Source organism: Pectinophora gossypiella, chromosome 2 (genome assembly GCF_024362695.1).
Source record: "Pectinophora gossypiella chromosome 2, ilPecGoss1.1, whole genome shotgun sequence".
Taxonomy (NCBI): Eukaryota; Metazoa; Arthropoda; class Insecta; order Lepidoptera; family Gelechiidae; genus Pectinophora; species Pectinophora gossypiella.
In genome coordinates, this window is record NC_065405.1 from 12288847 (window position 1) to 12311791 (window position 22945).

The window sequence follows — 22945 nt, forward strand, 5'->3', positions numbered from 1 at the left end:
CGCACGGGACAAGTCGCTCCGCTTTAGTTTTCACTACATAGTGTGCTAACTGTACGTGCGATATAAGGACAAAGATTTTATATCCCTTATCTTATCGCGTTCTCTTTAACAGATAAGCCCGACTGTATCGCTCCATGTATCATTGCTCCATATTCGTGTGAAAAGATGCGTCATTTCTCATTAACAATTTCTATAAGTGATTGGAAGCATAATGCTGCTAAATACTTGCATGAAAGTGCGAAATTATAAGAAATGGAGTTACAATACTATGTTGTGTTAGTTTTAGTTTGTGGTGCTAGTGCGGAGCTTTGCCCAAAGCAATGTGACTGTGATAGGGAAGATGAGTTGAATAGGGCGACGTGTGTTGATCAAAACATTATTGGTATCGACGTGGGTGTGCCAAAGGAAGTGCAAGTTTACAGCCTCAGCCACAACGCTATTAGTGAACTGGATAACTTTTGTTTCAAAGTAAGTATTATGTTCTAAAATCACGTTCATATATCATGTTCTATCTAGAAGTATAGTCCGCTAAACAATAGCCAATCATGCTAGTTTACCTATTACCTAGTGCTATCCCGCCGTCTACACGAGCACATGTAGGCAATGCGCAAACAAGATCGACACCCGACACCTATACTTATCAATGTTGTTTTTCACTGCACATACAGACATACACATTGTAGGTGTTTAGTAATGGTAAATGGGCGTAAACTGGAACAAGTATTACGGTATAGAGTATCGAGCAAACCCAAAGAAACGAATTAGATGATGATCAAAACACTTTCTTATTATACTTTATCAGCGTATGCTTCCTCTTTCTCATTTCAGGAAAGTGGCTATTCATCGATTCAAGTGTTGGACTTATCCTACAATGTAATTTTCTGGATTGGCCTCCATGCATTTTCTGGCTTGGAACAACTCATCCACCTGGATCTGAGCAACAACAGACTCAGGCAAATCCCGTCAGACCTCTTCTGGGACACGCCAGAACTTCGGACACTAGATCTGTCGGGGAATGTTTTCGAGTCGCTGAATAACGAACCTTTATTGATGCATCCGAAGTTGCAGGTATTTAGTTTTGTATGCTTTAACATAATTGGCTAATTTGCGTGCACGAAACGCACAGGAACATTTTCGGTTAGGCAGAACAAGTCGTCGGAAAACAATTGCAGTTCTGGATAGGATATATTATCAGAGAGAGCATAGGATTTAAAACAGAAAACGACATGAGCTCATAATCTTGATCGACCTCATGTGATTACGAAAAACTAGTGACAATGATCAAACTATATATATATATACACTTCTCATCAAAAAAATCGAAACACTTCCGTTTTCATTGTTTCTGTCCGAATTTAACACAAAAAAGAATTCATACGATGAAAAAAATACATAAATGTATAGCTGGCAGTTTGGCCATTACAGTAATAAGCGAAAATTCTAAATTCAAAATTAGAATTTCATTTGTTTATCTTATAAACGAAATGAATCACTGTTTTGAGACAAATGTGTGTTTAGGGTTGGAGTACATTTAGCGTTTAAAAACTAAAAATTGGCGCCTATCCTTAAACTTTTTGTTTTTTATTTCAATACTGTGACTTTGGGACGTCTGAAAAAAGGTTTTTTTTCTAAAACGTATGGATACTTCGCCCACAGAAGCCGCCCAAGTTGTGGCATTGCTGGATTCTGGCCTTAGTCAGCGTGTTGTGGCTGCAAGACTGCATCTAAGCCTGTCATCTGTTCTTAGAGTCTATAAACGTTATCAGGAGACTGGTTTGTTCACGCGCCATTCAGGATCTGGCAGGAATCGGGTCACTTCTGAGCGAGATGATCGATTTATTGTAACAACTTCTTTAAGAAATCGACGCCTTAACGCTTTTCAACTGCAGCAGCGGCTTCGTGTTGTACGAAGGGTGGCTGTAAGTGACTCTACAATTAGAAGAAGGTTGAAGGATCGTGGACTGGTACCGCATAAGCCAGCAAATGGGCCGAAATTAACTGCAGACCATCGAAGAGCGCGCCTTAACTTTGCACGTGAGCACCTAAATTGGTCATACCTACAGTGGAGCAAAGTTCTCTTTTCTGATGAGTGTAAAATTATGCTGTATGGTAACGACGGAAGGAACAAGGTCTACAGAAGAGACGGAGAACGCTACGCACAATGCTGCATTGAAGAAAAGGTCAGCTATGGTGGCGGTTCGTGGACGGTTTGGGGAGGAATCAGCGCCGACGGTAAGACAGAGCTTGCTTTCGTGTCTGGGCCACGTCTGCCTGCACTAAACTGTCATCGGTACGTCGAAGAGTGTCTCGAGCCTCATGTGATGCCCTATGCACATTTTATTGGCAACGGCTTCATATTCATGCACGACAATGCTAGGGCTCACACCGCGGGCGTCGTACGAGATTATCTTAACGAAGTCGATATCTCTATTATGGAATGGCCAGCAAGAAGCCCGGACATGAATCCCATTGAAAATCTGTGGGATGAATTAAAGAGACGAATTCGAGCAAGAGATCCTGCCCCAGAAACACTTAGCCAGCTGCAAGATGCAATCCAAGAGGAATGGGACAATATACCACAGCATGTGATCGTGACTCTCATCCGATCGATGAAGAACCGTATGGAAGCAGTAATTAGAGCTCGGTGAGGGAATACAAGTTATTAAATAAACGTTTTTTAGCTTTTTTTTTCATTTACGTGTGTTGTTTTATCCATTTCCTTTATACTCCATACGGAATAAAAATGACTCATTTAACAAAATACGAAACCTATGAAAAATTCATTTAAATTTAAAACATTAACATTAAGATTTGATAAGCTCATATTACTCACTATTAAACGACATTTAACATTTATTCCTAAATGTACACATTTTTCTGATAATCCTGACAAAACGTAAACTTGCAAGGTGTTTCGATTTTTTTGATGAGAAGTGTATATATATCTTACTTTGTCAATCCCCTAGTTAACTTCATAGCTTGTGTCCTACATCTATTTGATTTTTCAGATTCTTAACCTTCACAATTGCCGAATAAAGGCGCTACCAGAGAGGATGTTCACCCGACTACCGAACATGCAGAAATTGGACTTGAGTGACAACTACATGGTCACTCTAAACACTGAAGTTTTACGACCGATGAGGAAGTTACAGCGTATAGAACTACGGAACGACTATTGGCAGTGCAACCCCGACTTTATGGCAGTAGAGTCGTGGATCGTGTCGAGGGGCATAACATATCAGAAACAGTGTAAACGAAAAATGCCAAAAATGTCTGAGAAAATGATCGCCGCACCCAGCACAGAAAAACCTGCGGTCGACGTGAAAGATGTATGGAATGTGACTACTGAGAAAACGGACACTGTACTAGAAACGAAACCTAGCACGCCAATGACACCGTTTCAGAAGTTCGATAAAGAGTTCTCATCATTCCAAGCGTTTATAATAGGTGTAGAAATAGGATTAGCGATAGGAATAGTGGGTACGTACATATGGTTACGTAAGTTTTGTAAATGTGGGCAGCTGGACTGCACGCGCCCGGATACGAGAAGGGAGAGGCGACGCGCGCAAAGAGTTGACGCGGATAGAACAACTTTACTCTGGAGTAGTGTCATTAACCCGGACACGGAAACTCCGCCTATTTACCGAAGGCAGTTGTCCTTGCCTGATAGAGCTCCACCGTTCCCCACATATGGGCTACCTGGTGTAGTGGAGGCGGGGCTGCAAATTGATGCAATCCGTGCGCCGCGGGCCGAGACGCCGCCCCCGCCGTATAATGAATGCCGGATAAACATTTGAATACTATTAAAACTAGATAAAGTATCAATAGGATTTATAAATTGAAGAGTGATTTGTATATTGCGTTGTTAGCGTGAACTTGTGAAGTGTTGTGAGTCACAAGTTGTGATATATTGCATTTATTTATAAGTAGGTAATTGCAATTGCATTGGTGTGAATGTCAAATTATTTTCTATTGATAAGTTGTTGTACTTCATAGATAATTAAAAGACAAAAGTATGAATATTTATATTTTATTTCATAAATACCATTATCACATTTCATTTCAGCATTATAATATGATTTGTCAAAAACTATAGTAAAAATAATATGCTAAATCAGACTTATGGAAAATATAATCATTTTTTAAAAGCTATAAATTTGGGTAACTACAAACAGGTTTAAAACAGAAAACACAACCTCATGGCATTTGCAATTTAAAAGTTAATCACAAAAACTATGGCAATTCAGGATTTTAATATATTAGAACATTTTTCGCTTTTACATTAGTTTGTTTTAAATACAAAAAATAATCTATAAATATTGTAGAATTAACATAAAAATAGGGAATGTATATTTTGTGTCACGTAATTCATTTAAAATGTCTATTAAATGCTGGAGAAAAATAACAAAATAATCATTCGAGAATTCTCCTGAGCTGAGTAGAAAATGATAGGTTTGGTCTATCGACATTAAAATACAGTACAAGAAACAACAACAGAAGAAATTAATAAAATTAGTTTATAAATAAAAAGGAATCGGCATTTTATAAGCAACACTTTACAAAAATAGAAGGGAAAATGCTCAAGTTATTTTGTCTTTCTCTTCCAAGCATGTAATATCATGATTACAATTAATTAAAAAAATATACAATATTTTGGCTTGAAAAGGAACTTACACAGAAATCGCTCAAATAGTAAGAATACATTCTAATAATACATCAAGCACAAACAGTTAACACAAATGCTGTATAAAATGCTAATTAATTTTAAATATTCTTAATTGAATCGTTATAGTGCAAGTTATAGCTTAAATTGTATAATGAATATTACAAATTAAAAGATTTAATTCATAAAAATCTACACTTTGTACAAATGATAAAATATAAGAACCTATTTAGTAATCAGGCACATCATGGCATGTCATTTCCTATATTCCTTTACCTACATTCCTCAACCTTATGATAAACCTATAAAAGTATTACATCGTTGTGTAATTGAGATTATTCATAGACAGCGGTATAAAATTTTCCATACTAAATGCTCATTTAGAACAACATACAGAGCACTCGCTGTAAACTTGTTAAGTTACCTAAAACCTTCCATTCCACAATATTAACATTATATCATTCTACACCGTTCTTAACATTGATCGGCACGGCCTAAAAATAAATAGATCGGGCGTTGTATTAGCATCTTTACATACCCGTTACAGTCCCTTGTCATTTCTATTCTATTTGTTCTTATATCTCGTCGACGTCTAAGGCAAGTTGACTAATGTTCACATAGTCGGGATGTTGTGAGAATACGTCTACTAACTTGCTGAACGTCGGCCGGTTGTCCGGGTTGTACGCCCAGCAGTCCAACATAACTTGGTATATCTCATCAGGGCAGTCTTCAGGCCTCTCTAGCCGTTTACCACTTTCCACTATTTGTATTGCCTGAAAGAATATGCATAATAGTCGTTACATGAGTCATGTCAGGGGCCTTTGGCGGCTCAATAGTAACCCTGACGCCAGGGTTGATGGGGTTGGTAATCCACCTCTCAACCCACACACACGTGCGTGTTGTTTGTAATAAACCTCTGTGGCCTAGTGGTTAGAGCGTTGGGCTCACGATCTGGAGGTTCGATTTCCCATGGTCGAAATCACTTTGTGAGACTGTCCTTTGTGTGCAGGCTAGAATTACCTGATTGTCCGAAAAAGTAAGATGATTCCGTGCTTCGGGGGACACGTTACGGTAAAACTACGTTAACGTAGCTGTAAAACACCACCACGAACCCGCCGTCTCAAACTATCTCCATACTAAATTTCATCTAAGTAAATCAAATCAGCGGTTTAAACGTGAAAAGGTAACAGACAGATACTTTCGCATTTATAATGTTAGTGTGGATTTTTTGTTTCTGAGATAAGAAAAAAGTTAAGTGTTTGTTTTTATTTTTTTCGTTCCGCTAGAACTTTTAATCTCGTTATTCTCTCGTTATCGGCTTGAATATGAATATCGTATTTTTTTAGTTATAAACAATCGATGTTCTGATATGCTAAGCGATAACGTCGAGTAAATGACAAAAATAGAATATCAACGCTACATTTGATTGTGTTATATTATTTACAACAGGAGTGAGGAAAAACTTAGAATGCATTTAGCTGTATGTCCTTAATCTTGCCTAAGGGTTCATTGAGCTCACTCCAAAAGATAGATTCATATCTATGTTAGTATGAATAAAAATCGCTTATAGGTGACTTCTGTTTACGTGTAGCTCTACACACTCCAAAATATTACATAACAAAATGCTGCGTTATTAGCGTGTCAGGTTGCTTCCATACATTTTCAATTTAGTACCCTTGCTCGCCACTGGCGCTGTTTTTTGTAGTTTGAGTAGGGACCTTAGCATATTGTTACTCTATTTCGTCATGAAGTAACTAGTCGCTAACTGTATAAGCTTACATATGGAAAGGTGTCATGACAGTGTGTCGTATCATTACGAACACAGACAGTACATATGCTCGCCGCCGGCGCTCCATTCGCGCGCGTTTTAGCGGCATCTTTTCTAGAATGGCGAGGGACCGTCTGTTTTACGTAGTATATTAGTTACTCCTTGGTTATAAATAGCTGTCAGAACAATACATTGATATTTTGTCTCTGTAACTATTTTTCTAACGGCCTGGTAGGGCTCACGATCCGGAGGTCCCGGGTTCAAATCCCGGTCCCAAACTTTGAGATCCCTAGTTTGGTTATAGGACATTACAGGCTGATCACCCGATTGTCCGAAAGAAAGATGATTCGTGCTTCGGAAGGCACGTTAAGCCGTTGGTCCCGGTCCCATGTCAGGGGCCTTTGGCGGCTCAATAGTAACCCTGACACCAGGGTTGATGGGGTTGGTAATCCACCTCACAACCCACACGTTAGAATAATTATTTTTCTGCATTTTTGTGCCCTGCTGTCAAATAAATCAAGGTCTATTTAACATAGTATAAGATTCAGATACATACCTCAATACCACGCATGTCTCCGTAAGGTTGTTTGCCAAATGAGAACATTTCCCAGAGCGTGATGCCATAGCTCCACACGTCACTAGCGTGGCTGAAGGTGCCATAGTTGTACGACTCCGGCGCATACCATTTGATAGGCCACTTGCCGCCCCGACTCGCCTTGTAGTAGGAACTGTCCGTCGATAACGCCCGCGATAACCCGAAGTCGCTTATTTTGGCTTGATGCCTGTACAATAAACAATTCGGGGTTAGAAATCGGACCAAAAAAGTCAGTGACTGGTTTGCCATTTTAAATTTAGTAGTAGTAGTGGGAATACAAACATATAAAATTTCCTACCGGGGTAAGCAGAAGTCTCTGGATGAAATTCCATTTGCTTCGATCCTAACATACTTCTTTTGTTTCCTCCACCTTCATCAATCGTTTTATATACGCACGCTGATTAGGTAATAGGAAACGATTTCAATAATTCGTAGTAAAAAAGAAATATGTCACCTCAATAATTAAGAGTACATAGACTATAAGGAGGACAACTTCAGGCTTGTAAATAGATTCTCTCGCCAGTAAAACAGAGTAATCCATAGTCTTCTTTAAGTAACTTGGGAGAAATCTTAGTCAAGCAGTGGAACAGACCACAGGCTAAATAACAAACTCGATATTTACCTGTTAGCAAGCAAAATATTCCTAGCAGCGAGATCTCTATGCACGAAGCGGCGACGCTCCAAGTATTTCATTCCGGCGGCTACTTGGCAAGCCCAGAGCCGTAGCTCGTAGCCAGGTGATACTTTGTCTGGATGTCGGATCAAGTACTCTAGGAGTGATCCTAAGGGAACTAACTCTTGAACCATGGCTAGAGGTGGGCCCTGAAATTATAAACGGGCATTGATTACTGTTGTCTTTACAATAGCTATAACAAATGGTCAAATGCACAAAGACAGTCAACATCTACACACCGATGAGTTCCAAGAGCATTATCTTCGAAGGCTTTATTTCCCTTGATACTACCTAGTCTAGTGTGACAAGATTAGATTATTAGTGGTATTGTAACCAGTCGAGTTATGTATATTATACCGAAAGACGGACATCTTATATTTGGATACTTTTTGGGAAACACAAAGCATACAATAATTTTGAGTCGTCTCGTTTGGCAGCGAGGATGCGCTACGCGTTTCGGGGTCGAACAGAGCACAATACCTCGCTAGCCACAAGTTGGTAGTGTGATCGACGATCCAACGGTATTATGTTGGAAGTTGTATAATATGCGTCACGCTGTGTAAAATTCAATAGCGCGTTTCAGTACTGCATTATTTAATGGTGGCGCCATCTGTTGTATGTGGGCGGAACTAGCTGGTCAACTAGTTCGGTCCGCCACAAAAGCGTAAAGGGGTTAGGTTAGGTTAATTATCGCGAAACACCGATCAGTCTCACGATACTCCCATGTTTTAGCGATATCGTGACCTTGGCTTCGGATAAGAATTCACACAGGAAGTGTTATCCAAGCAACTTGTTGCGGCGTACCGTTGGGCGGTATATATTCTACTACAACAGTAATAAAAACCAACTCACCAAAGAAACACCGATCAGCCTCACGATACTCCGATGTCTTAGCGACATCATGACCTTGGCTTCAGACAGGAATTCCTTCTTGTTAGTGTCGGTGTGTTGCATGTGCAGTGTCTTCACGGCAACTTGCTGCGGTGTGCCGTCCGGTGGGCTGTACGTGGCGCGGAGTACTGAGCCGAACTCTCCCTCGCCTAGTACTGCGCCTAATGTTAGCTCCGTCATTGGTATGAATTCTGGGAACAAATACACGACAGTTGTCAAGCTACGACTATAGATAGGTACTACCCGGAATACTGGGTAAATTAAATTCCCATATATACCCATTTATTTACCGGTACTGGACTTGCGCTAATGAGAAATTAATTTACCTTAAATGCAGTTTTTCACTAACACAGTTGGGTCGATCATTATAGAAGGCGATACAGCTCACCACCAATTACGAGGGTCTAACAGAAAGCTCGGTGGGGTGAGGCTTAGTTCATCTTGTGCCATCAAAGGATGGTTTCGAACAGAGCCTACACCTATACACAATACGGTAGTTTTCAACTAGTCAAATAAGTTACTTTTTACTAAACGTCAAGACACGAAATGACTATGGAATTTGTATGAAAAAGCACACTGTGACGCCATAGAAAAACGTGAAAACCTGTCGCATTTATTATTACATTTTTCTTTATTAAAATTCATAAGTAAGTTAAATAGAAAAAAGAAAACGTTTTTTGTCACCTTTAGACCTGTCTATATTTAGCAATTAGAATCTACCCAAAGGAAACTACCCAATTGGCATACAGTCGTGAGCATTTTTTTTTCATAGCTTCGCTTACCTTGCAGTGTGGATAGCTGGCCATCCGAATCAATAGATATCTCGTTGTAATTCTCTGCTAACGTAACGACGGCGGTGTTATTCGATGGTACTTTGTACGTATCGTTGTCACCGTCGTCGTTGTTGTTGAGAGTGTCGTTGTGGAAGTCTGACGAGAACGAGAGGTTTCTCGTTAACAATTCGAAGGCGTTGTTGTTTGTGGCTACTGGTGCGGTGGCGGGCAGTTTGTCGTTGAGTATGTCGTGCTTGACTAGAGATAACGTCTGGTTCATGGCCGCGCGGCTCGGTGACGGCTTCTTGGTGCGCGGCATGGTCGAGAACTGGGGAAGAAAATATACATTGTTCAACGAGGGAAGAAAGAGTCCGATTTTTTTTTATTTACTTTTATAATTTTACATGACAATTTAAAACCATATACTTATAATAAAATACAAGTTACAAAAGTATGCAAATATAATGCACAGAAATTACGACAATCGGCTCCGAGACTATATGGTTTGCAGTGACAGGCCTCGGCCTGTGGCAGGACTAGTCACATAGGTGCATCTTATATGAGCGGATTACTTTATGCCAGTGCCCGAATCTTCCGAGTGGTAGTGCTTTATATTATACACCTCATTGCTACACCTAAAAGAAAACTACAATAATGGCAAAGGCGCGCGAATGTCATTTTTTTAATTTATTTTTCTATTTCTTTTTCAGCCAGCCTCCATTAACAATAACTTTTTGCTGCGAACCTATTTGTCTTTTGACATGTTGGCACAGAATAAAAAAATGAGAGTCAATAATTCTCCTAAAACAGTTCTTTTTCCAGTACAAAATAGGCGTGAGTTTATGTACGTATGTAAAACACCTAAGACAGTTTCATTCATTATAATAAAAGAAATAGGAACAGTTGTTTGAGCCTTCAAACTTACTTCAGGCAGCGGAGGCTTTGGTTTAGGCGGCACCGGCGTCGTCAGCCGGGTGGGCAGTCCATCGGGTACCGTGCTGTAGTGCTCGATTAGTCGCTCCAGACATTCTAGATACGGCCCGTCGTCTATGAATAGCCAGGAGGCCTGAAAAAAAGAACGGAAAACTATGAACGTGGTTGAGCTTCAGTAAGATAAATAGCTAATCAGTGATTTCTTAAGGTTATGTTAGTAGGCTCAGTTTCCCGCATTTAGACTCTAAGCATAGTGAGCATGAACAGACGACTGTGTGCCGCTCGCTGTTCGACGAGACACACACTGTCGGAAGTCCTGGTGGCGCGATTGGCGTTTCTAGTTCATGGGTTGTTCATTCTAGAATGTTCCAGAAGTTTCTTACCTCTTTCCTAATTATAAAGTTGTATGGAGTATTTTCGCTAAGCATAGTGAGCACGTAGGCGCCCGTGTGCCGCTCGCTGTACCGTACGAGGAACACCCCGTCGCAGGCCTTGTCTTGCACCGAGTGTTGCTTGCAGTAGTCCTGCAGAGTCTTCACTGCCTCCTCGCGGTTCAACGTGCCGTGGTACCACTGGCTTTTCGATGTCTTCGCCGTCTCTGGCTTGTGATTTTCTGGAAGTAAAGGAATGTGTTTAGATTATTAGTTAGAGCGACTTACACCAATGAGTTATTATCTTAAGTGCATTTTTTGGCTCGACCATCTTCATCTTCTATCGTGTGGGTTGAGGTGAATTACCAACCCCATCAACCCTAGTGTCAGGGTTATTATTGAGCCGCCAAAGGCCCCTGACATGGCTCATGTAACGACCACCATTCATGGCTCGACCATTATAGGCGGCGTTACGGCTCACCACCTATCACGTTGGTCTAACAGAAAGCTCGGTGAGGTGTGGGTACTCTGACGTACCCGTTGGGATATAGTCGTGAGCTCATGTTACGTTAGTATAGACACGACTTTGAATTAAAGTCTCATTACTCATTAATTTGGAATTCTGTAATATAAATGTCTATTGAATGAAATTAAACAATGTTAGATTCGGATTGTGATAGATGTTTTGATAACGACGTCAACGTTCTCAGCAATTTTAGCACTCGCCTTATACTGTTTGAATTTGGTTTGGCGAGTTTCGCAAATTAATTTTATGAAGTATTTCTAGTTTGGTTTGAACATTTCGTTACTCACATTTGAACAACGTGGACGCAATGTGTCCTTACCCTTTCGGTTGATAAGAGATCTCTTTACTTTTTTACCGGTTTTATAAATATTAAAAAAATGACGTAAAGGTACTTACTGAGTAACTGATAGCACTCTGTATGCCCGTAGTGTTTGGCTAAGTCGGCCGGTGTGTCCTGAGCTAAAGTCCTGGGGTGAGCTGGCGCCCGTAAACTTAGAAGCACCTGCGGAGAAATGTGAGTGGTGAGTGAGGCAGCCTAAACGTTTGGAATTGTAAAGTGGAGCAACTTCAGGTTTAGTGACGTCAGCGGAGGTGCTGCCCGAGAGGGGTGAAAATATTAAAATTCTGAATTCTGCTACCGGAGACTGGGCCCTTTAATTATCAGTGTTTTTTTAAAGAGTTTATAAATCTTTTAAAGATTTGAGCATCCCGCCTGATGTTAAGCAACGGTGTGGTCTAATTCAATTCAAATTCAAAAATATCTTTATTCAGTGGGTAACATAGTTACACTTTGAATCGTCAATTATTACATAACGAACGTCTCATCCGCCTAAAACTACTGCAGCTTCTCACAATCTGTATAGCCGGGGAAAGGAAGCTGCAAGAAAAACTTCGGCACAGGGCCCTAGAGGTTCTTTTAAAAAAAAAATACTAAGATGAAGCACGCAATCTCAAATAGAGCCTATTCACTCTTGTCTTAAAAATCGGGGAACAATGACGCAGAGAATTTCATTCTAAAGTAAAGTGTAGGGTGTACCTTAATACATTCGATGTGTCCTCTCTGCGCTGCATCGTGCATAGGCACCTTCCCCGTGGGTGCGTGTCGCATCTGATAGTTGGCGTTGCCCTTTGTGACCAACAACTCTGTCGTGCTCGGCAAGTTGTTTTGGCAAGTGTACTGAAAATTAGAAAGAAAAACGAAATTATCATTATCTTATTATATCTTTCGAAATTTCGAGTTAAGGACCCTCAGACGCGATTCTCACAATAAAGGACTGATAACTGAATTATCAGTTATAGTTTTATCTAGCACGATTGTCCAATATGTTTTACTAATAATGGAATATGGCGAAAGTATTAATTGAAAATATAAATAATTAACTTGTAATCTTCGATGTAATCTCAGCATTGACTTCTTTTGCAGACTGTTTAATTGCTTTTGCGTCATAAAATAAAACAGACAATAACTCAAGACACAGACGCGGTGCGGGAGCATTCGTCGTGGTTTCATACAATTCAAAATGACGCCTGTCGCTCCCGAGTCTCTTTAGCATCCAGATTTGTATGTGGATGTACACTAATATTATAAAAAAGATCGTATATTCGACTTACATGTAAAGGCGTATACCCAAAGGAGTCCCGAACGTTGACAGTGGCGCCACTTTCTATCAGCTTCTCGAGGATCTTGTCTCTTCCCGCGCGCGCCGCGATATGTACCGCGGTTTGACCATCTTGGTTCTTCGCGTCGCGACTTCGGTACCCGCACGCGAGTAGCTGAGACACTACGTTGAAGTCCCCGGCCTCTGTCGCCCTGATAACATACACACAGCTTAAATCAGAACTGCTGTAAAATGTACCTTCTGAACATTCGGCTGACCGCCTCGACGAGGACATATTAGAGCTAATAATGAAATCTCTGTCAAGTAAAGATTATACTAATGAGTCGTATATAGGTAAATCATTGGAAAGAAAGTAAAAAAGTTTTTCGTGAAAGCGTGAATTCTTTGCAAACTGGATAAACCTAGTGACCGAAATAGAATGAACGAAAATAGGTCACGCAATCTATGATTGTTTACAACAACAATAGCGTCTAAACAAAAAAAAGCAGTCACCATTCAGTCATAGTTTAATTATATGAATCATTAACATAAACAGTGAGTCATGTTTGCCAAACACAGATGTATCTGTACGAATATTGATGCTACGATATTGTCCGCCATCTCACAAAACATTCTCAAGGTATGACTAACATTAATAACGTAAGTAATCTCCATGTGAATAAATATTAGCTGCCTTTTTGTATAGAATTTTATTTGCGAAGTTGAGTAAATATTTCAATGCTATTTTAATATCGAAAACGATCGCGGGAAACTCATTTCCTACTATGAATTACATTTTGAAAGAGTAATGTGGATATTTAGTCTCAATCATCTTTTTTTTTTGCATCACGCCTGTATCTTTGAAGAATTAGGCAGCAGAGGTGTATACTATAGATCTATATCCGTACTATACACTGTATAGTATATATATGTCGTGGCCAGATCGTAAAATTGATCATTTCATGAAGTGTTCGACCATTTCATGAAATGGTAATTTTTCATGAAATGGCCAACTTAAGTTGACCATATCGTTGAAACGTCAACGTTTAATGATATATCAATCAACGTTTGGCCATATCGTTAATGTAGGCGGTGTCCATGCTATGTGGTGTAATAAAAATGAGTAGTCGATTAATTTCTTAGGTTCAAAATTATGTACCTATTCGATATGGAAAATTGTACAATTACATTGATTCATCGAATATAATATCAATCAAGTTTTAAATACAATCGACACCAGCGCCACTATCGGAGGATAATGTTACTAATTTTACAATATGATTGCCAACGTTTGTCAATATCATGAAGTAAGCATGCATTTAGTTGCTTATATCGTTGAACGTTTTGTGTTCATTGAACTGGCCAAACTACATCATGATGTGGCCAACGAATGATATTCTATTTCATGAAATATGACCATTTCATGAAATGATCGAGCACATCATGAAATGATCAATTCTATGATCTGGCTACGACATATACACCCACTCCTCGCCAGCTATGTTTGAGTCTCATGTTATTGCATGAATAGTTGTAGTTGCGAGCCAATGCTTTTAACCGGGCACAAATCCGGGATACCGCGTTATATCAATTACCTATGATCCAAACATGATTATGAATTCAAACACAAAGTCGTAATTCCCTTCACAATGGTGCTAATTCCTGTAGACACCATTTAATTTTATTTTAAGTTATTTCTGTCATTTCATTATTCGCCGAAAAGGAAATGGACGGGTAATCGAGAGGCATAAAATTTATAGAACACACGTCAATTTTAGGCAGAAATTTAAAAACTTTCCCAAAATGTATATTGGCCACTAGCTCGACAGAATTAAGTTGAGAGCACACGTCAAACGGGTTGCATGTCAGCGAGATATTAATTAATTTTAAAATTAACAATTGTCAATCATCCGTCCCTTTCCTTTTAGGTGGATAAGTAAATGACGGGTATAACTTAAAATAAAATTAGGAGGGGTCTGCAAGAATCGGGGTCGATATGTTAATGGCTTTATAGCCAAATTAACTCTTCTCATATTCTACTTACAACTAAATATAAAAATGTTTCATTGTACTTTGCTTTACATTTGCTATTTCAATCAGGACTCATTGTAAAGTCATCAACCATGGTTGGAATTTTTTAATTGAATCTACAGCTGTGGTTTATATGGCTGATATTATTATTTATCAGCGTATGCGCATGAGAACAGCCCTCTTGATATTTATCCAATGAACATTGAACAAAGCACTGGGCAGGAAATCGCCAATAAAGTTTACAGTGTCACATTATATTACATGTTGTATGTTGAAATTGCTTGTAGTCCTTTTGTAATTTAAAAATAGCCCATTAGTGTCGGTCAAGACAACGCAAGGGTCCCGTATGTGTAACTATTTGTCTTATGCATGTATACTTTAACTTTATTATTTATGCATATATCAGAGAGCTACTTTAACTACATTGTGAGCTGAGCTACAAATAATACATAAACAGCCTATATCCATTGCTGGGCACAGGGCCTCCCCTCAATCAACCGGAGGGGGTATACATACTCCACCACGCTGCTCCACTGCGGGTTGGTGGAGGTGCTTTTACGCCTAAGGGACCAACGGCTTAACGTGCCCTCCGAAGCACGGAATCATCTTACTTTTTTCAGATAATAGTGTGATTGAAGCCTGAAAAGTTCTTAGCAAACAAAAGACAGTCTCACATAGTGATTTCGACAATGTCCCCATCGGGAATTGAACCCGGACCTCCAGATCGTGAGCCTGACGCTCTAACCACTAGACCACGGGAGCTGTTACAGGAGGCTACAAATAATGTTAATTAGGTATCTATTTCTGCTGCGACGCATATACCTCTTTTACATTTCAGTTTTTGTGTCATTCATGAATATGACTTGGGTTCATGCTTGACCACTGAACCCTAAACGGAGGGCGGACCTTCTGGGTATCGATTTCAATACTCGAGTCTATCATGATTGTTTACGACATATACGTATGGGGGTAGACAGAAACATAACTCGTAAGAAGTTTGTCTTCTGCAACCATTTTCGCGTAAATGAGTCTTAAAGACAATTAGAAACAAATAAGATATAACCAGACCGAAGGCTTAGAATTAATAAAGGAATTATCCTAAGGTTTATCTTTTTAAGTTTAAACCCTCTAGTAAACAAACATGGCATCCCTGACTGCTGTAGTAATGGGGGTTGAAGTGATTACATAAGTTCAAAAGTAACGGATTATTGTCATCAATAAATGGGGGGTTAAAAAGGCCACATAAAAGTTTTCTTGACATTGTGCACTTTTTTTATATGCGCAAATATCAAATTGCAATATATCTATTTGATATGTTAATATTTGCAATAAATATATCCTAAACAATCCTGGTATCTTAGGAAACACAATATCCTATGAACACTTTTGACTTTGGAATGATATTTAAATTGAAATTCCTCTTTAAGAATACAAATGCCGTGTCTTATTTAATAAAGCACAATAGAGGATATTACAACTAATAAATTTCTTACAGTGAGAAGTAAAAACAGTTGCCCAACTGTGTTGATTGGTACAATAAAACTTTGGAGGAATTAAGGGCAATTGTTGGCTCTCATCCTAATAGAACTTCCTTCTTCAACTAGAGGACCAATTTCTATTAACTATGCCATTATATGTCATCAACTTTTTAAATTTAATATTTTGTAAGAAACTAAAATTACAAAAAAAATAAAATGTTCAAAAATATAGGTATAGGTATATTGTTGTTCATTTTAGATTGAGTTATAAAATCTATGAGAATTTACAATTAATGACATGATAACCAGTTTGAAACGAGGTTATAGCTTTGTGGTATTGTTAGGTACTTTAACAATATTATTTTAAATTTTATAATTATTAATTTTTAAGAGAAAGATCAATTAAACATTAATTTAATTTAATGGTCAAATAATTTAAAGATTAAAATACTTATACAAGTATTTAACATAATGGTAAACCTTCGTACAACAATAAAAGCCTATGTAATCAGCAAAATAATGGAGTCTCCGTGTAAACTATAATTTACATTAAAAATAGTTCTCGTATGAGACACTGGCAATATCTATCATATAAAATCAGTAGGTACTTTATTTTTGATAATAAATTATCCATGTTAAAAAAGACTAAAACAGGCTAAGATATCATACTATAGACACAATCACAACTTACCGATGCAACAGATTTGTTGTTCCCTGTGTTCTGGATTCATGAGGTGGTGCTTGTCCTTTGCACACAACGGAGAGTCGAGTAACGAGTCCGTTGGAGTCACCCCGATAATGTTGGATGAGTGTGTCCAACCCATGTACAGTGGTGTGCTCCTCGATAGAGAAGAACGCATCTTCACCATGACGACGAATCTGGTAGTGGACTACTTCACCCTGTTATATGGACATAAAACATGGATCATTATAGGTTTTAAAACTTAGTTCACAGGTCTATACACTAATATGAAGTTAGGAAATCAATTTGAGATTGTATGAAGAGAAAACGCTGGTTTTATATAAAAAAACAATAACATTTAGGATTAGCTATAGATAGAAAACAATATTATATAGGTTATAAATGTTGTAATTGTCTTTACCTGATGCAGAACAGAGAGCACATAGTCTCCTGGTGACGTGTTGCTCTCACGGACCAAGAAGACACCATCCTCGCCCTCTGTAAACGCAGTACATACGTTAACTATGGAAAATACTATAACAATAACAAAAGAATATCAACATTCCGCATGACACCCACCTTCCTTCAAGAGGTTCTCAGCAGCTTCTCGTGATATTTTCCCATGGAACCAGTTCACGTTATCCTCTCTGTTCATCCTCAACAAAAAAGAGTTGGTCTGAAAAGTTAATTGGAAACTTGTTCAACAAGTAACACAGCACAGATGACCAAAAGTTTTCGTTCGTTCAATCCACATCACGGAAGTTACAACGTGGAGTTCATTGTTTGCCCTCAAAATTTTAAATCTTTACGCACTAGGTTCAAGTAATAAATGCGAAATATTCAGTTATTTATTGGAAATAAGCTATTTTTCGTAATTTTTGTGCGTAATCAAACTTTCAATTCAACAAGTACTGCTTTCTCTTTCAAATTTTCGTCTATTTCTTTCTAACCTACAGCCTGTCATGTTTGAATAACCAATTGTTTTATCATGGCACTTATACAACAAGTTGCTCTCTCGTTACTGTTTACACCTAATACACGTTAGAAAGAGATAGAAGGCAAGCGTTGAATACTTTTATATTCGCCGGGTTATATTGTAAACGTCAAATACTACAGTGGTCAAATAGGAAACTGATAAGAATTTTAGAGATGACTCATAAAGTAAATAAACACAAATAAATCTTTTTCTTAAATATTAATTCATTTCATTTATTTTTATTAACAATAAAATTAATCTTACCTTCAATAAAATGAATGACGTCATCGTTGTTATCATGATAATCCGAGTTTTGAACACAAAAATATTTACAAATGTTTGAAAGTGGCAAAACTATTTATTTTTCCACCGTTTCTTGACAATGCACATTTTCTAGTTATTTTAATGGATTTAATGTAGCACAAAGTGTTGAATATTAGTGGCGGTGAACGGAGCGAGTCTAGCGCGCAACCGGCAGACAGGCGCGGTATCCCCGACTCTGCCTTCCAGCGAATGACTCATAGCAAGGTCAATTCCGAGAAATGAATCACCAGCGCACTCAGTTCCATAATGATGTAAGTAGTACGCATTCCCTCACTACACACTACATATTTCGTTATTGCATTTTGTAAATAAACACAACAATACGTAGGTACCTATCGCGACGCTCTATCTACAGATAAATGTAATAGGTAGAGCTAATTTTGGACGCACTTTTCGTGATATCTATTCTGTATTAAATTATAGCAATAACATTACACCAATACGTTGTTACTTTATTTACAGCTGGAAATTGGTAAGTAGTTTTCTTTGGAATATTTTTGATGGTCCTTCGAGCCGGATTACAAGAGGTATCAAGGCAGGTATGTTCCGTGTCTATTGATGTCCGCTATTTGAAAGACTCGAGCGCATAATGCGATACCTATCTAGATGATTGTGCGGTGCATACATAAACAATAAGTCATTTATACTCGTAATGATAATACAAATGAGATCAATGTACCTATATGTATATTTATTTTGATCGTAGACAACTCACAACCTGGATGTAGAGTAATTTGAAAATATAAATCCATAATCGTGACATGACGTGTTAAATTAATTGATTGTAAGCATAGTTATAAACAAAATAATTTCTTGTGCATTGTAATTAATGGATTCTACATCATTCCCGAAGGGAATAACGTCTATAGTACAGATACACCCACTCATCGGCAGCTATGTTTAAATCCCATATATGTATGTACTAGTGATGTGCCGAATCGTTAAAAATGTATATCCGCGGATACTGATCTGAATACGGATATTTAGTGTAAAGATCCGCGGATACGGATACGGATACGGATCTTTATTTTCTTAAAAAAAAGATTAAAGTTTTAGTTATTTCATTGTTATAAAAGTGATATTTTATCTTGCTTTCATTATAAAGATCTATCTATCTAAATTTTTGAGAAATAAAAACAATCTGAGTGGAATTTTATAGTTTTTTATTCAATAATTCTACTTAATCACCTGAAAAAGATACGCGTGAAAAGTAACGGACACGGATACGGATACGGATTTTTCTTTTATCTCGGATATCCGCGGATACGGATACGGATATTCGGAACATCACTAGTATGTACAGTCATATATTACACTATGGGGTGAAACCACGTGATATCAATTAATTGTGATCCCAACAAGAATACGAACTCATAAATCATAAAGTCGAATTCAGTGGTTTGGAGCCCATTATTTACCAACGACACTAATAAGTACAATACAATACAAATCGCTTTATAATAACTCCTCATTTGTCCGGCCAAGTAGTTCAATAAGTCACGTCAAAACAAAACTTTATAATAATACAAAACCATTGCTTTTTTTTTGTTTTCAATTCTATACTTTTGCGATGGAAAATTCCACTGATATTAACTCAGAATAATAAGCTGCATCATCCCGTTCAGCATTCGTTACGATGTCACTTACACAACGTACAAGTACGTATAACAGGTACGTATAAATAAATAAATAAATAAAAATCGATCGTTTATTTCGGACAAAGTCCATAGAATGTTAGTATACAAACGACTTATAAACTAGTGTTAGTAGGACATTATTCGGGCGATCATAAGTTCAAATTATAGGGTGTGAAGCTCCATCCACCTTTTTAGAAGGGGGGGTCCCACCTATCACATAACGTCTTCAGGATACTGTTGGTATACAAGTTTGTATGGGTGTTAGTGACACCGTAACGAATACTGAGGGGGATAATAAGTTCAGACCATGATTTTAAGTTGATATCGTAATTTTAGTGTTTTTTTTAATTATTTTCAGTTCCATACTTTTGCGACGGAAAATTCTAGTTGATGTAAACTCAGAATTATGGTCTGAATCATCCCTCAAAGTTTTTGTTGCCATGTAACTAACACCCTGTATGTGGGCACTATGTTATGTGTAAACAAAAAAAATATATAATTATATACCTACGTATACTAATCTTATAGCTGTGATATCTAGAAAGCAATTTACCTACGTGCATATACTTACTCGGGATTTACCTAACAGCTAGTAGTCTGCCAGGTACGTATTTAGGGAGAAGTACTCTGGGGCCTAGGAATTTATGCCCAAAGTTTGTGATGATCAATACCCTAATTAAGAGCTGAACTTTTCAGTGTAGTCTTTTCCCCTAGCTTTTTGTCTGTAATTATGATTTTCTTCTCTCGTGTGGGACCAATGACCAACCTCAACAAACCTAATCAGGTTTGTTATTGAGCCGCTAAAGGCCCTTGACATGGCTCATGTAATGATTACGATCAACGGTTATAAAAAATTGACCAACCATGCAGCTAATAGACTGGTGAGATATCCTCCAAGCCAAAAGAGATGGGTTTCAAATGCTGGAGCAACTTTGACTTACACAATCTTCTGCAATGCTCGATTCGCTGGATTACAAAAATTAGTACCGATTATGTACTTCAATGTACTAAGACAAAGAAAGTATGTACTTAAAAGCTTTGGATATATGGTGCGTCTCATACAACGGCCATCGTGACGTCAGGACTGCCGGTGTATTACGTCTTATAATAATAACAAAATAATTAACGTAATTATTGACAAATAAAAATAATTAAATTAATTGGAGTATAATTGACGTTTTACAGTGTAACTATGTTACCCACTGAATTAAGGTAGGTATTTTCGAGTTGAGTCTTCTTCCGTGTAATTACTAATTAGTCTCGTGAACAAGAACATTGGAACTTAAATAGTTAGGTAAGTACCTATACCTATGAGTAGTTATGCAAATTGAAACTGTTAAGGAACGGAAATCGTCTAACCTGTGTACCTAAGTAGGTAAACATTGCAGAACGACAAAATGCCACACAACGTTAGTCATCCAAACTAGTAGACTGTGCAACATAAAAACAATAAAGTAATGACAATGATAGATCGTAATGGAATCAACTAAGCAGTGACAGATCAAACGGAAAAATTAATCATTCCATTCAAGTATCGTAATACACAGAGACAAACTACAGTGGTTCATGCTAGTTTGTTATTATACGCATTGCTGCTGTTTGCTACGTATAGCTGTATACCTACCTCTTACTTCACTCTTTTGGTTTTTTTTTTGACGTGACTTTTTGTTGATTTGGCGTAAATTGCATTATCGACATGGCCGGAAATACTCTTCTGTGACAACATAGACTTGGTTAAATTTAGAGGAAGGCAGGGTAGTAGAAGGCGAAATATTGTATATTTTCACTTCGTCCACTACCCTAGGCTACTTTATTTATTTTTTATTTGTTTTGTATTGTACCATCCTGAGGTTCAATAAATTTGAAAATTCTTTCACCCTAAGGTGTTTTTTGTGCTATTTCTGGCCGCCTGTAACCTGTCCTATATAAGTATGTTGTGTGCAATATAAAATTAGTGATCAATAAGTATATTTGGTTTTTTGGACTAGGGGGTTAAAAAGGCCACCATCTAAAAAAGCAATATTGCAATTTGACATTTGCATAAAAAGAATTGCATTTAAATAAAAGTAAGTACGCAGTGCAAACAAAAATGTCAAAAATCAATATTGGTTTTTTAGATGAATTGATTTGATGTGGCGTTTTTAGTCCCCTTGTTTTGTTTATGTTGTAAATAAAATGCTTTTTACTAGCTCAGTCCAGTCAGTCCACTATTTGACTGGGTACATCCCTGGGGAGCCTGGATAAGTAGAACGTAGTGCTACCTGCTTTGCAATAAGATGTCGATGAGTCACGAGCTTGCAAATTACACGCAAATGATACCTATTACCCTAGCTATATAGTCTATAATATGGCGAGTGATTTGACTGATTTTACTAGTCCATTCCGTGCTATTATTAGGTTTATAACATTCTGGATTTTTCTAGAATATTATGTCATGACATGAGTCAGGGTTTTTACAAGTTTATGACTAAGTATATTTTTTGTAGAGGTGATGGATTTACATATTCGAAAGAAGCAGACTGCGAATATTAGGTCGTATAACAACGGACTAATTAAATGAGATGATGGTAAGATGTAGAAGATTAGGAAGAAATTAGTTTCTTATAAATTTCCAGAGGGACTTAGTTTTTTTAAATATTGGCTTTAAAATCTGTCTAATAAAAAATAAGAATCTAAATTCTAAATACGGCAGAAGTGGAACACAACATTATAAAAGAATGAAGAATTATTACAATAGATACATAGTATTAAATTACCTCAATATTATTAACAGTTTCGTGTTGCCTACTAACAGTGACAAAGGCTTCCTTCATACAACGAAACCATTATTTTTTTCCATATTAATAATGTTTTTGACCATAACTTTAAAACTACTAAATCGATTGTGATGAAACTTATTTGTAGTTTTCGAGAAATGCGTGGATGAAATTACGTACACACAAACATATATAGGTACATACACTTTTGAAATTCGGCACACGTGTTTAGAACATAGACTAAAAGACGTATAAGTAGATAAGAATATT

At 37.7% G+C, this 22945-nt stretch overlaps 2 protein-coding genes across 2 annotated transcripts; one reads left to right on the plus strand and one right to left on the minus strand.

The window, feature by feature from the left end:
• Positions 1-60: 60 nt before the first annotated feature.
• On the plus strand, positions 61-4020 carry LOC126372918 (leucine-rich repeat-containing protein 38). Its single transcript, XM_050018831.1, has 3 exons — positions 61-468; positions 829-1068; positions 3009-4020. Exons 1-3 carry the CDS (start codon positions 253-255, stop codon positions 3795-3797), a joined length of 1245 nt encoding a protein of 414 aa, XP_049874788.1. The 5' UTR covers positions 61-252; the 3' UTR covers positions 3798-4020.
• Positions 4015-18477, minus strand: LOC126372863 (tyrosine-protein kinase Shark). Its single transcript, XM_050018784.1, has 14 exons — positions 18223-18477; positions 17562-17658; positions 17404-17480; positions 16992-17200; positions 12805-13003; positions 12230-12370; positions 11590-11695; positions 10680-10909; positions 10289-10429; positions 9373-9691; positions 8552-8781; positions 7649-7848; positions 6988-7213; positions 4015-5436 (listed from the first exon to the last, which is right to left on the minus strand). Exons 1-14 carry the CDS (start codon positions 18256-18258, stop codon positions 5239-5241), a joined length of 2409 nt encoding a protein of 802 aa, XP_049874741.1. The 5' UTR covers positions 18259-18477; the 3' UTR covers positions 4015-5238.
• Between the last annotated feature and the right edge of the window lie 4468 nt (positions 18478-22945).

Bases quoted from the DNA above. Each gene is read 5' to 3' on its own strand.
- LOC126372918 (XM_050018831.1), top strand. From the start codon at position 253: ATGGAGTTACAATACTATGTTGTGTTAGTTTTAGTTTGTGGTGCTAGT. The intron at 469-828 runs GTAAGTATTATG...TTCTCATTTCAG, and splicing joins TGGATAACTTTTGTTTCAAA to GAAAGTGGCTATTCATCGAT. The intron at 1,069-3,008 runs GTATTTAGTTTT...TTGATTTTTCAG, and splicing joins TGATGCATCCGAAGTTGCAG to ATTCTTAACCTTCACAATTG.
- LOC126372863 (XM_050018784.1), bottom strand. From the start codon at position 18,258: ATGATAACAACGATGACGTCATTCATTTTATTGAAG. The intron at 13,004-16,991 runs GTAAGTTGTGAT...GTATGTTATCAG, and splicing joins ACAACAAATCTGTTGCATCG to GGCGACAGAGGCCGGGGACT. The intron at 10,910-11,589 runs GTAAGTACCTTT...CTTTACTTCCAG, and splicing joins AGAGTGCTATCAGTTACTCA to AAAATCACAAGCCAGAGACG.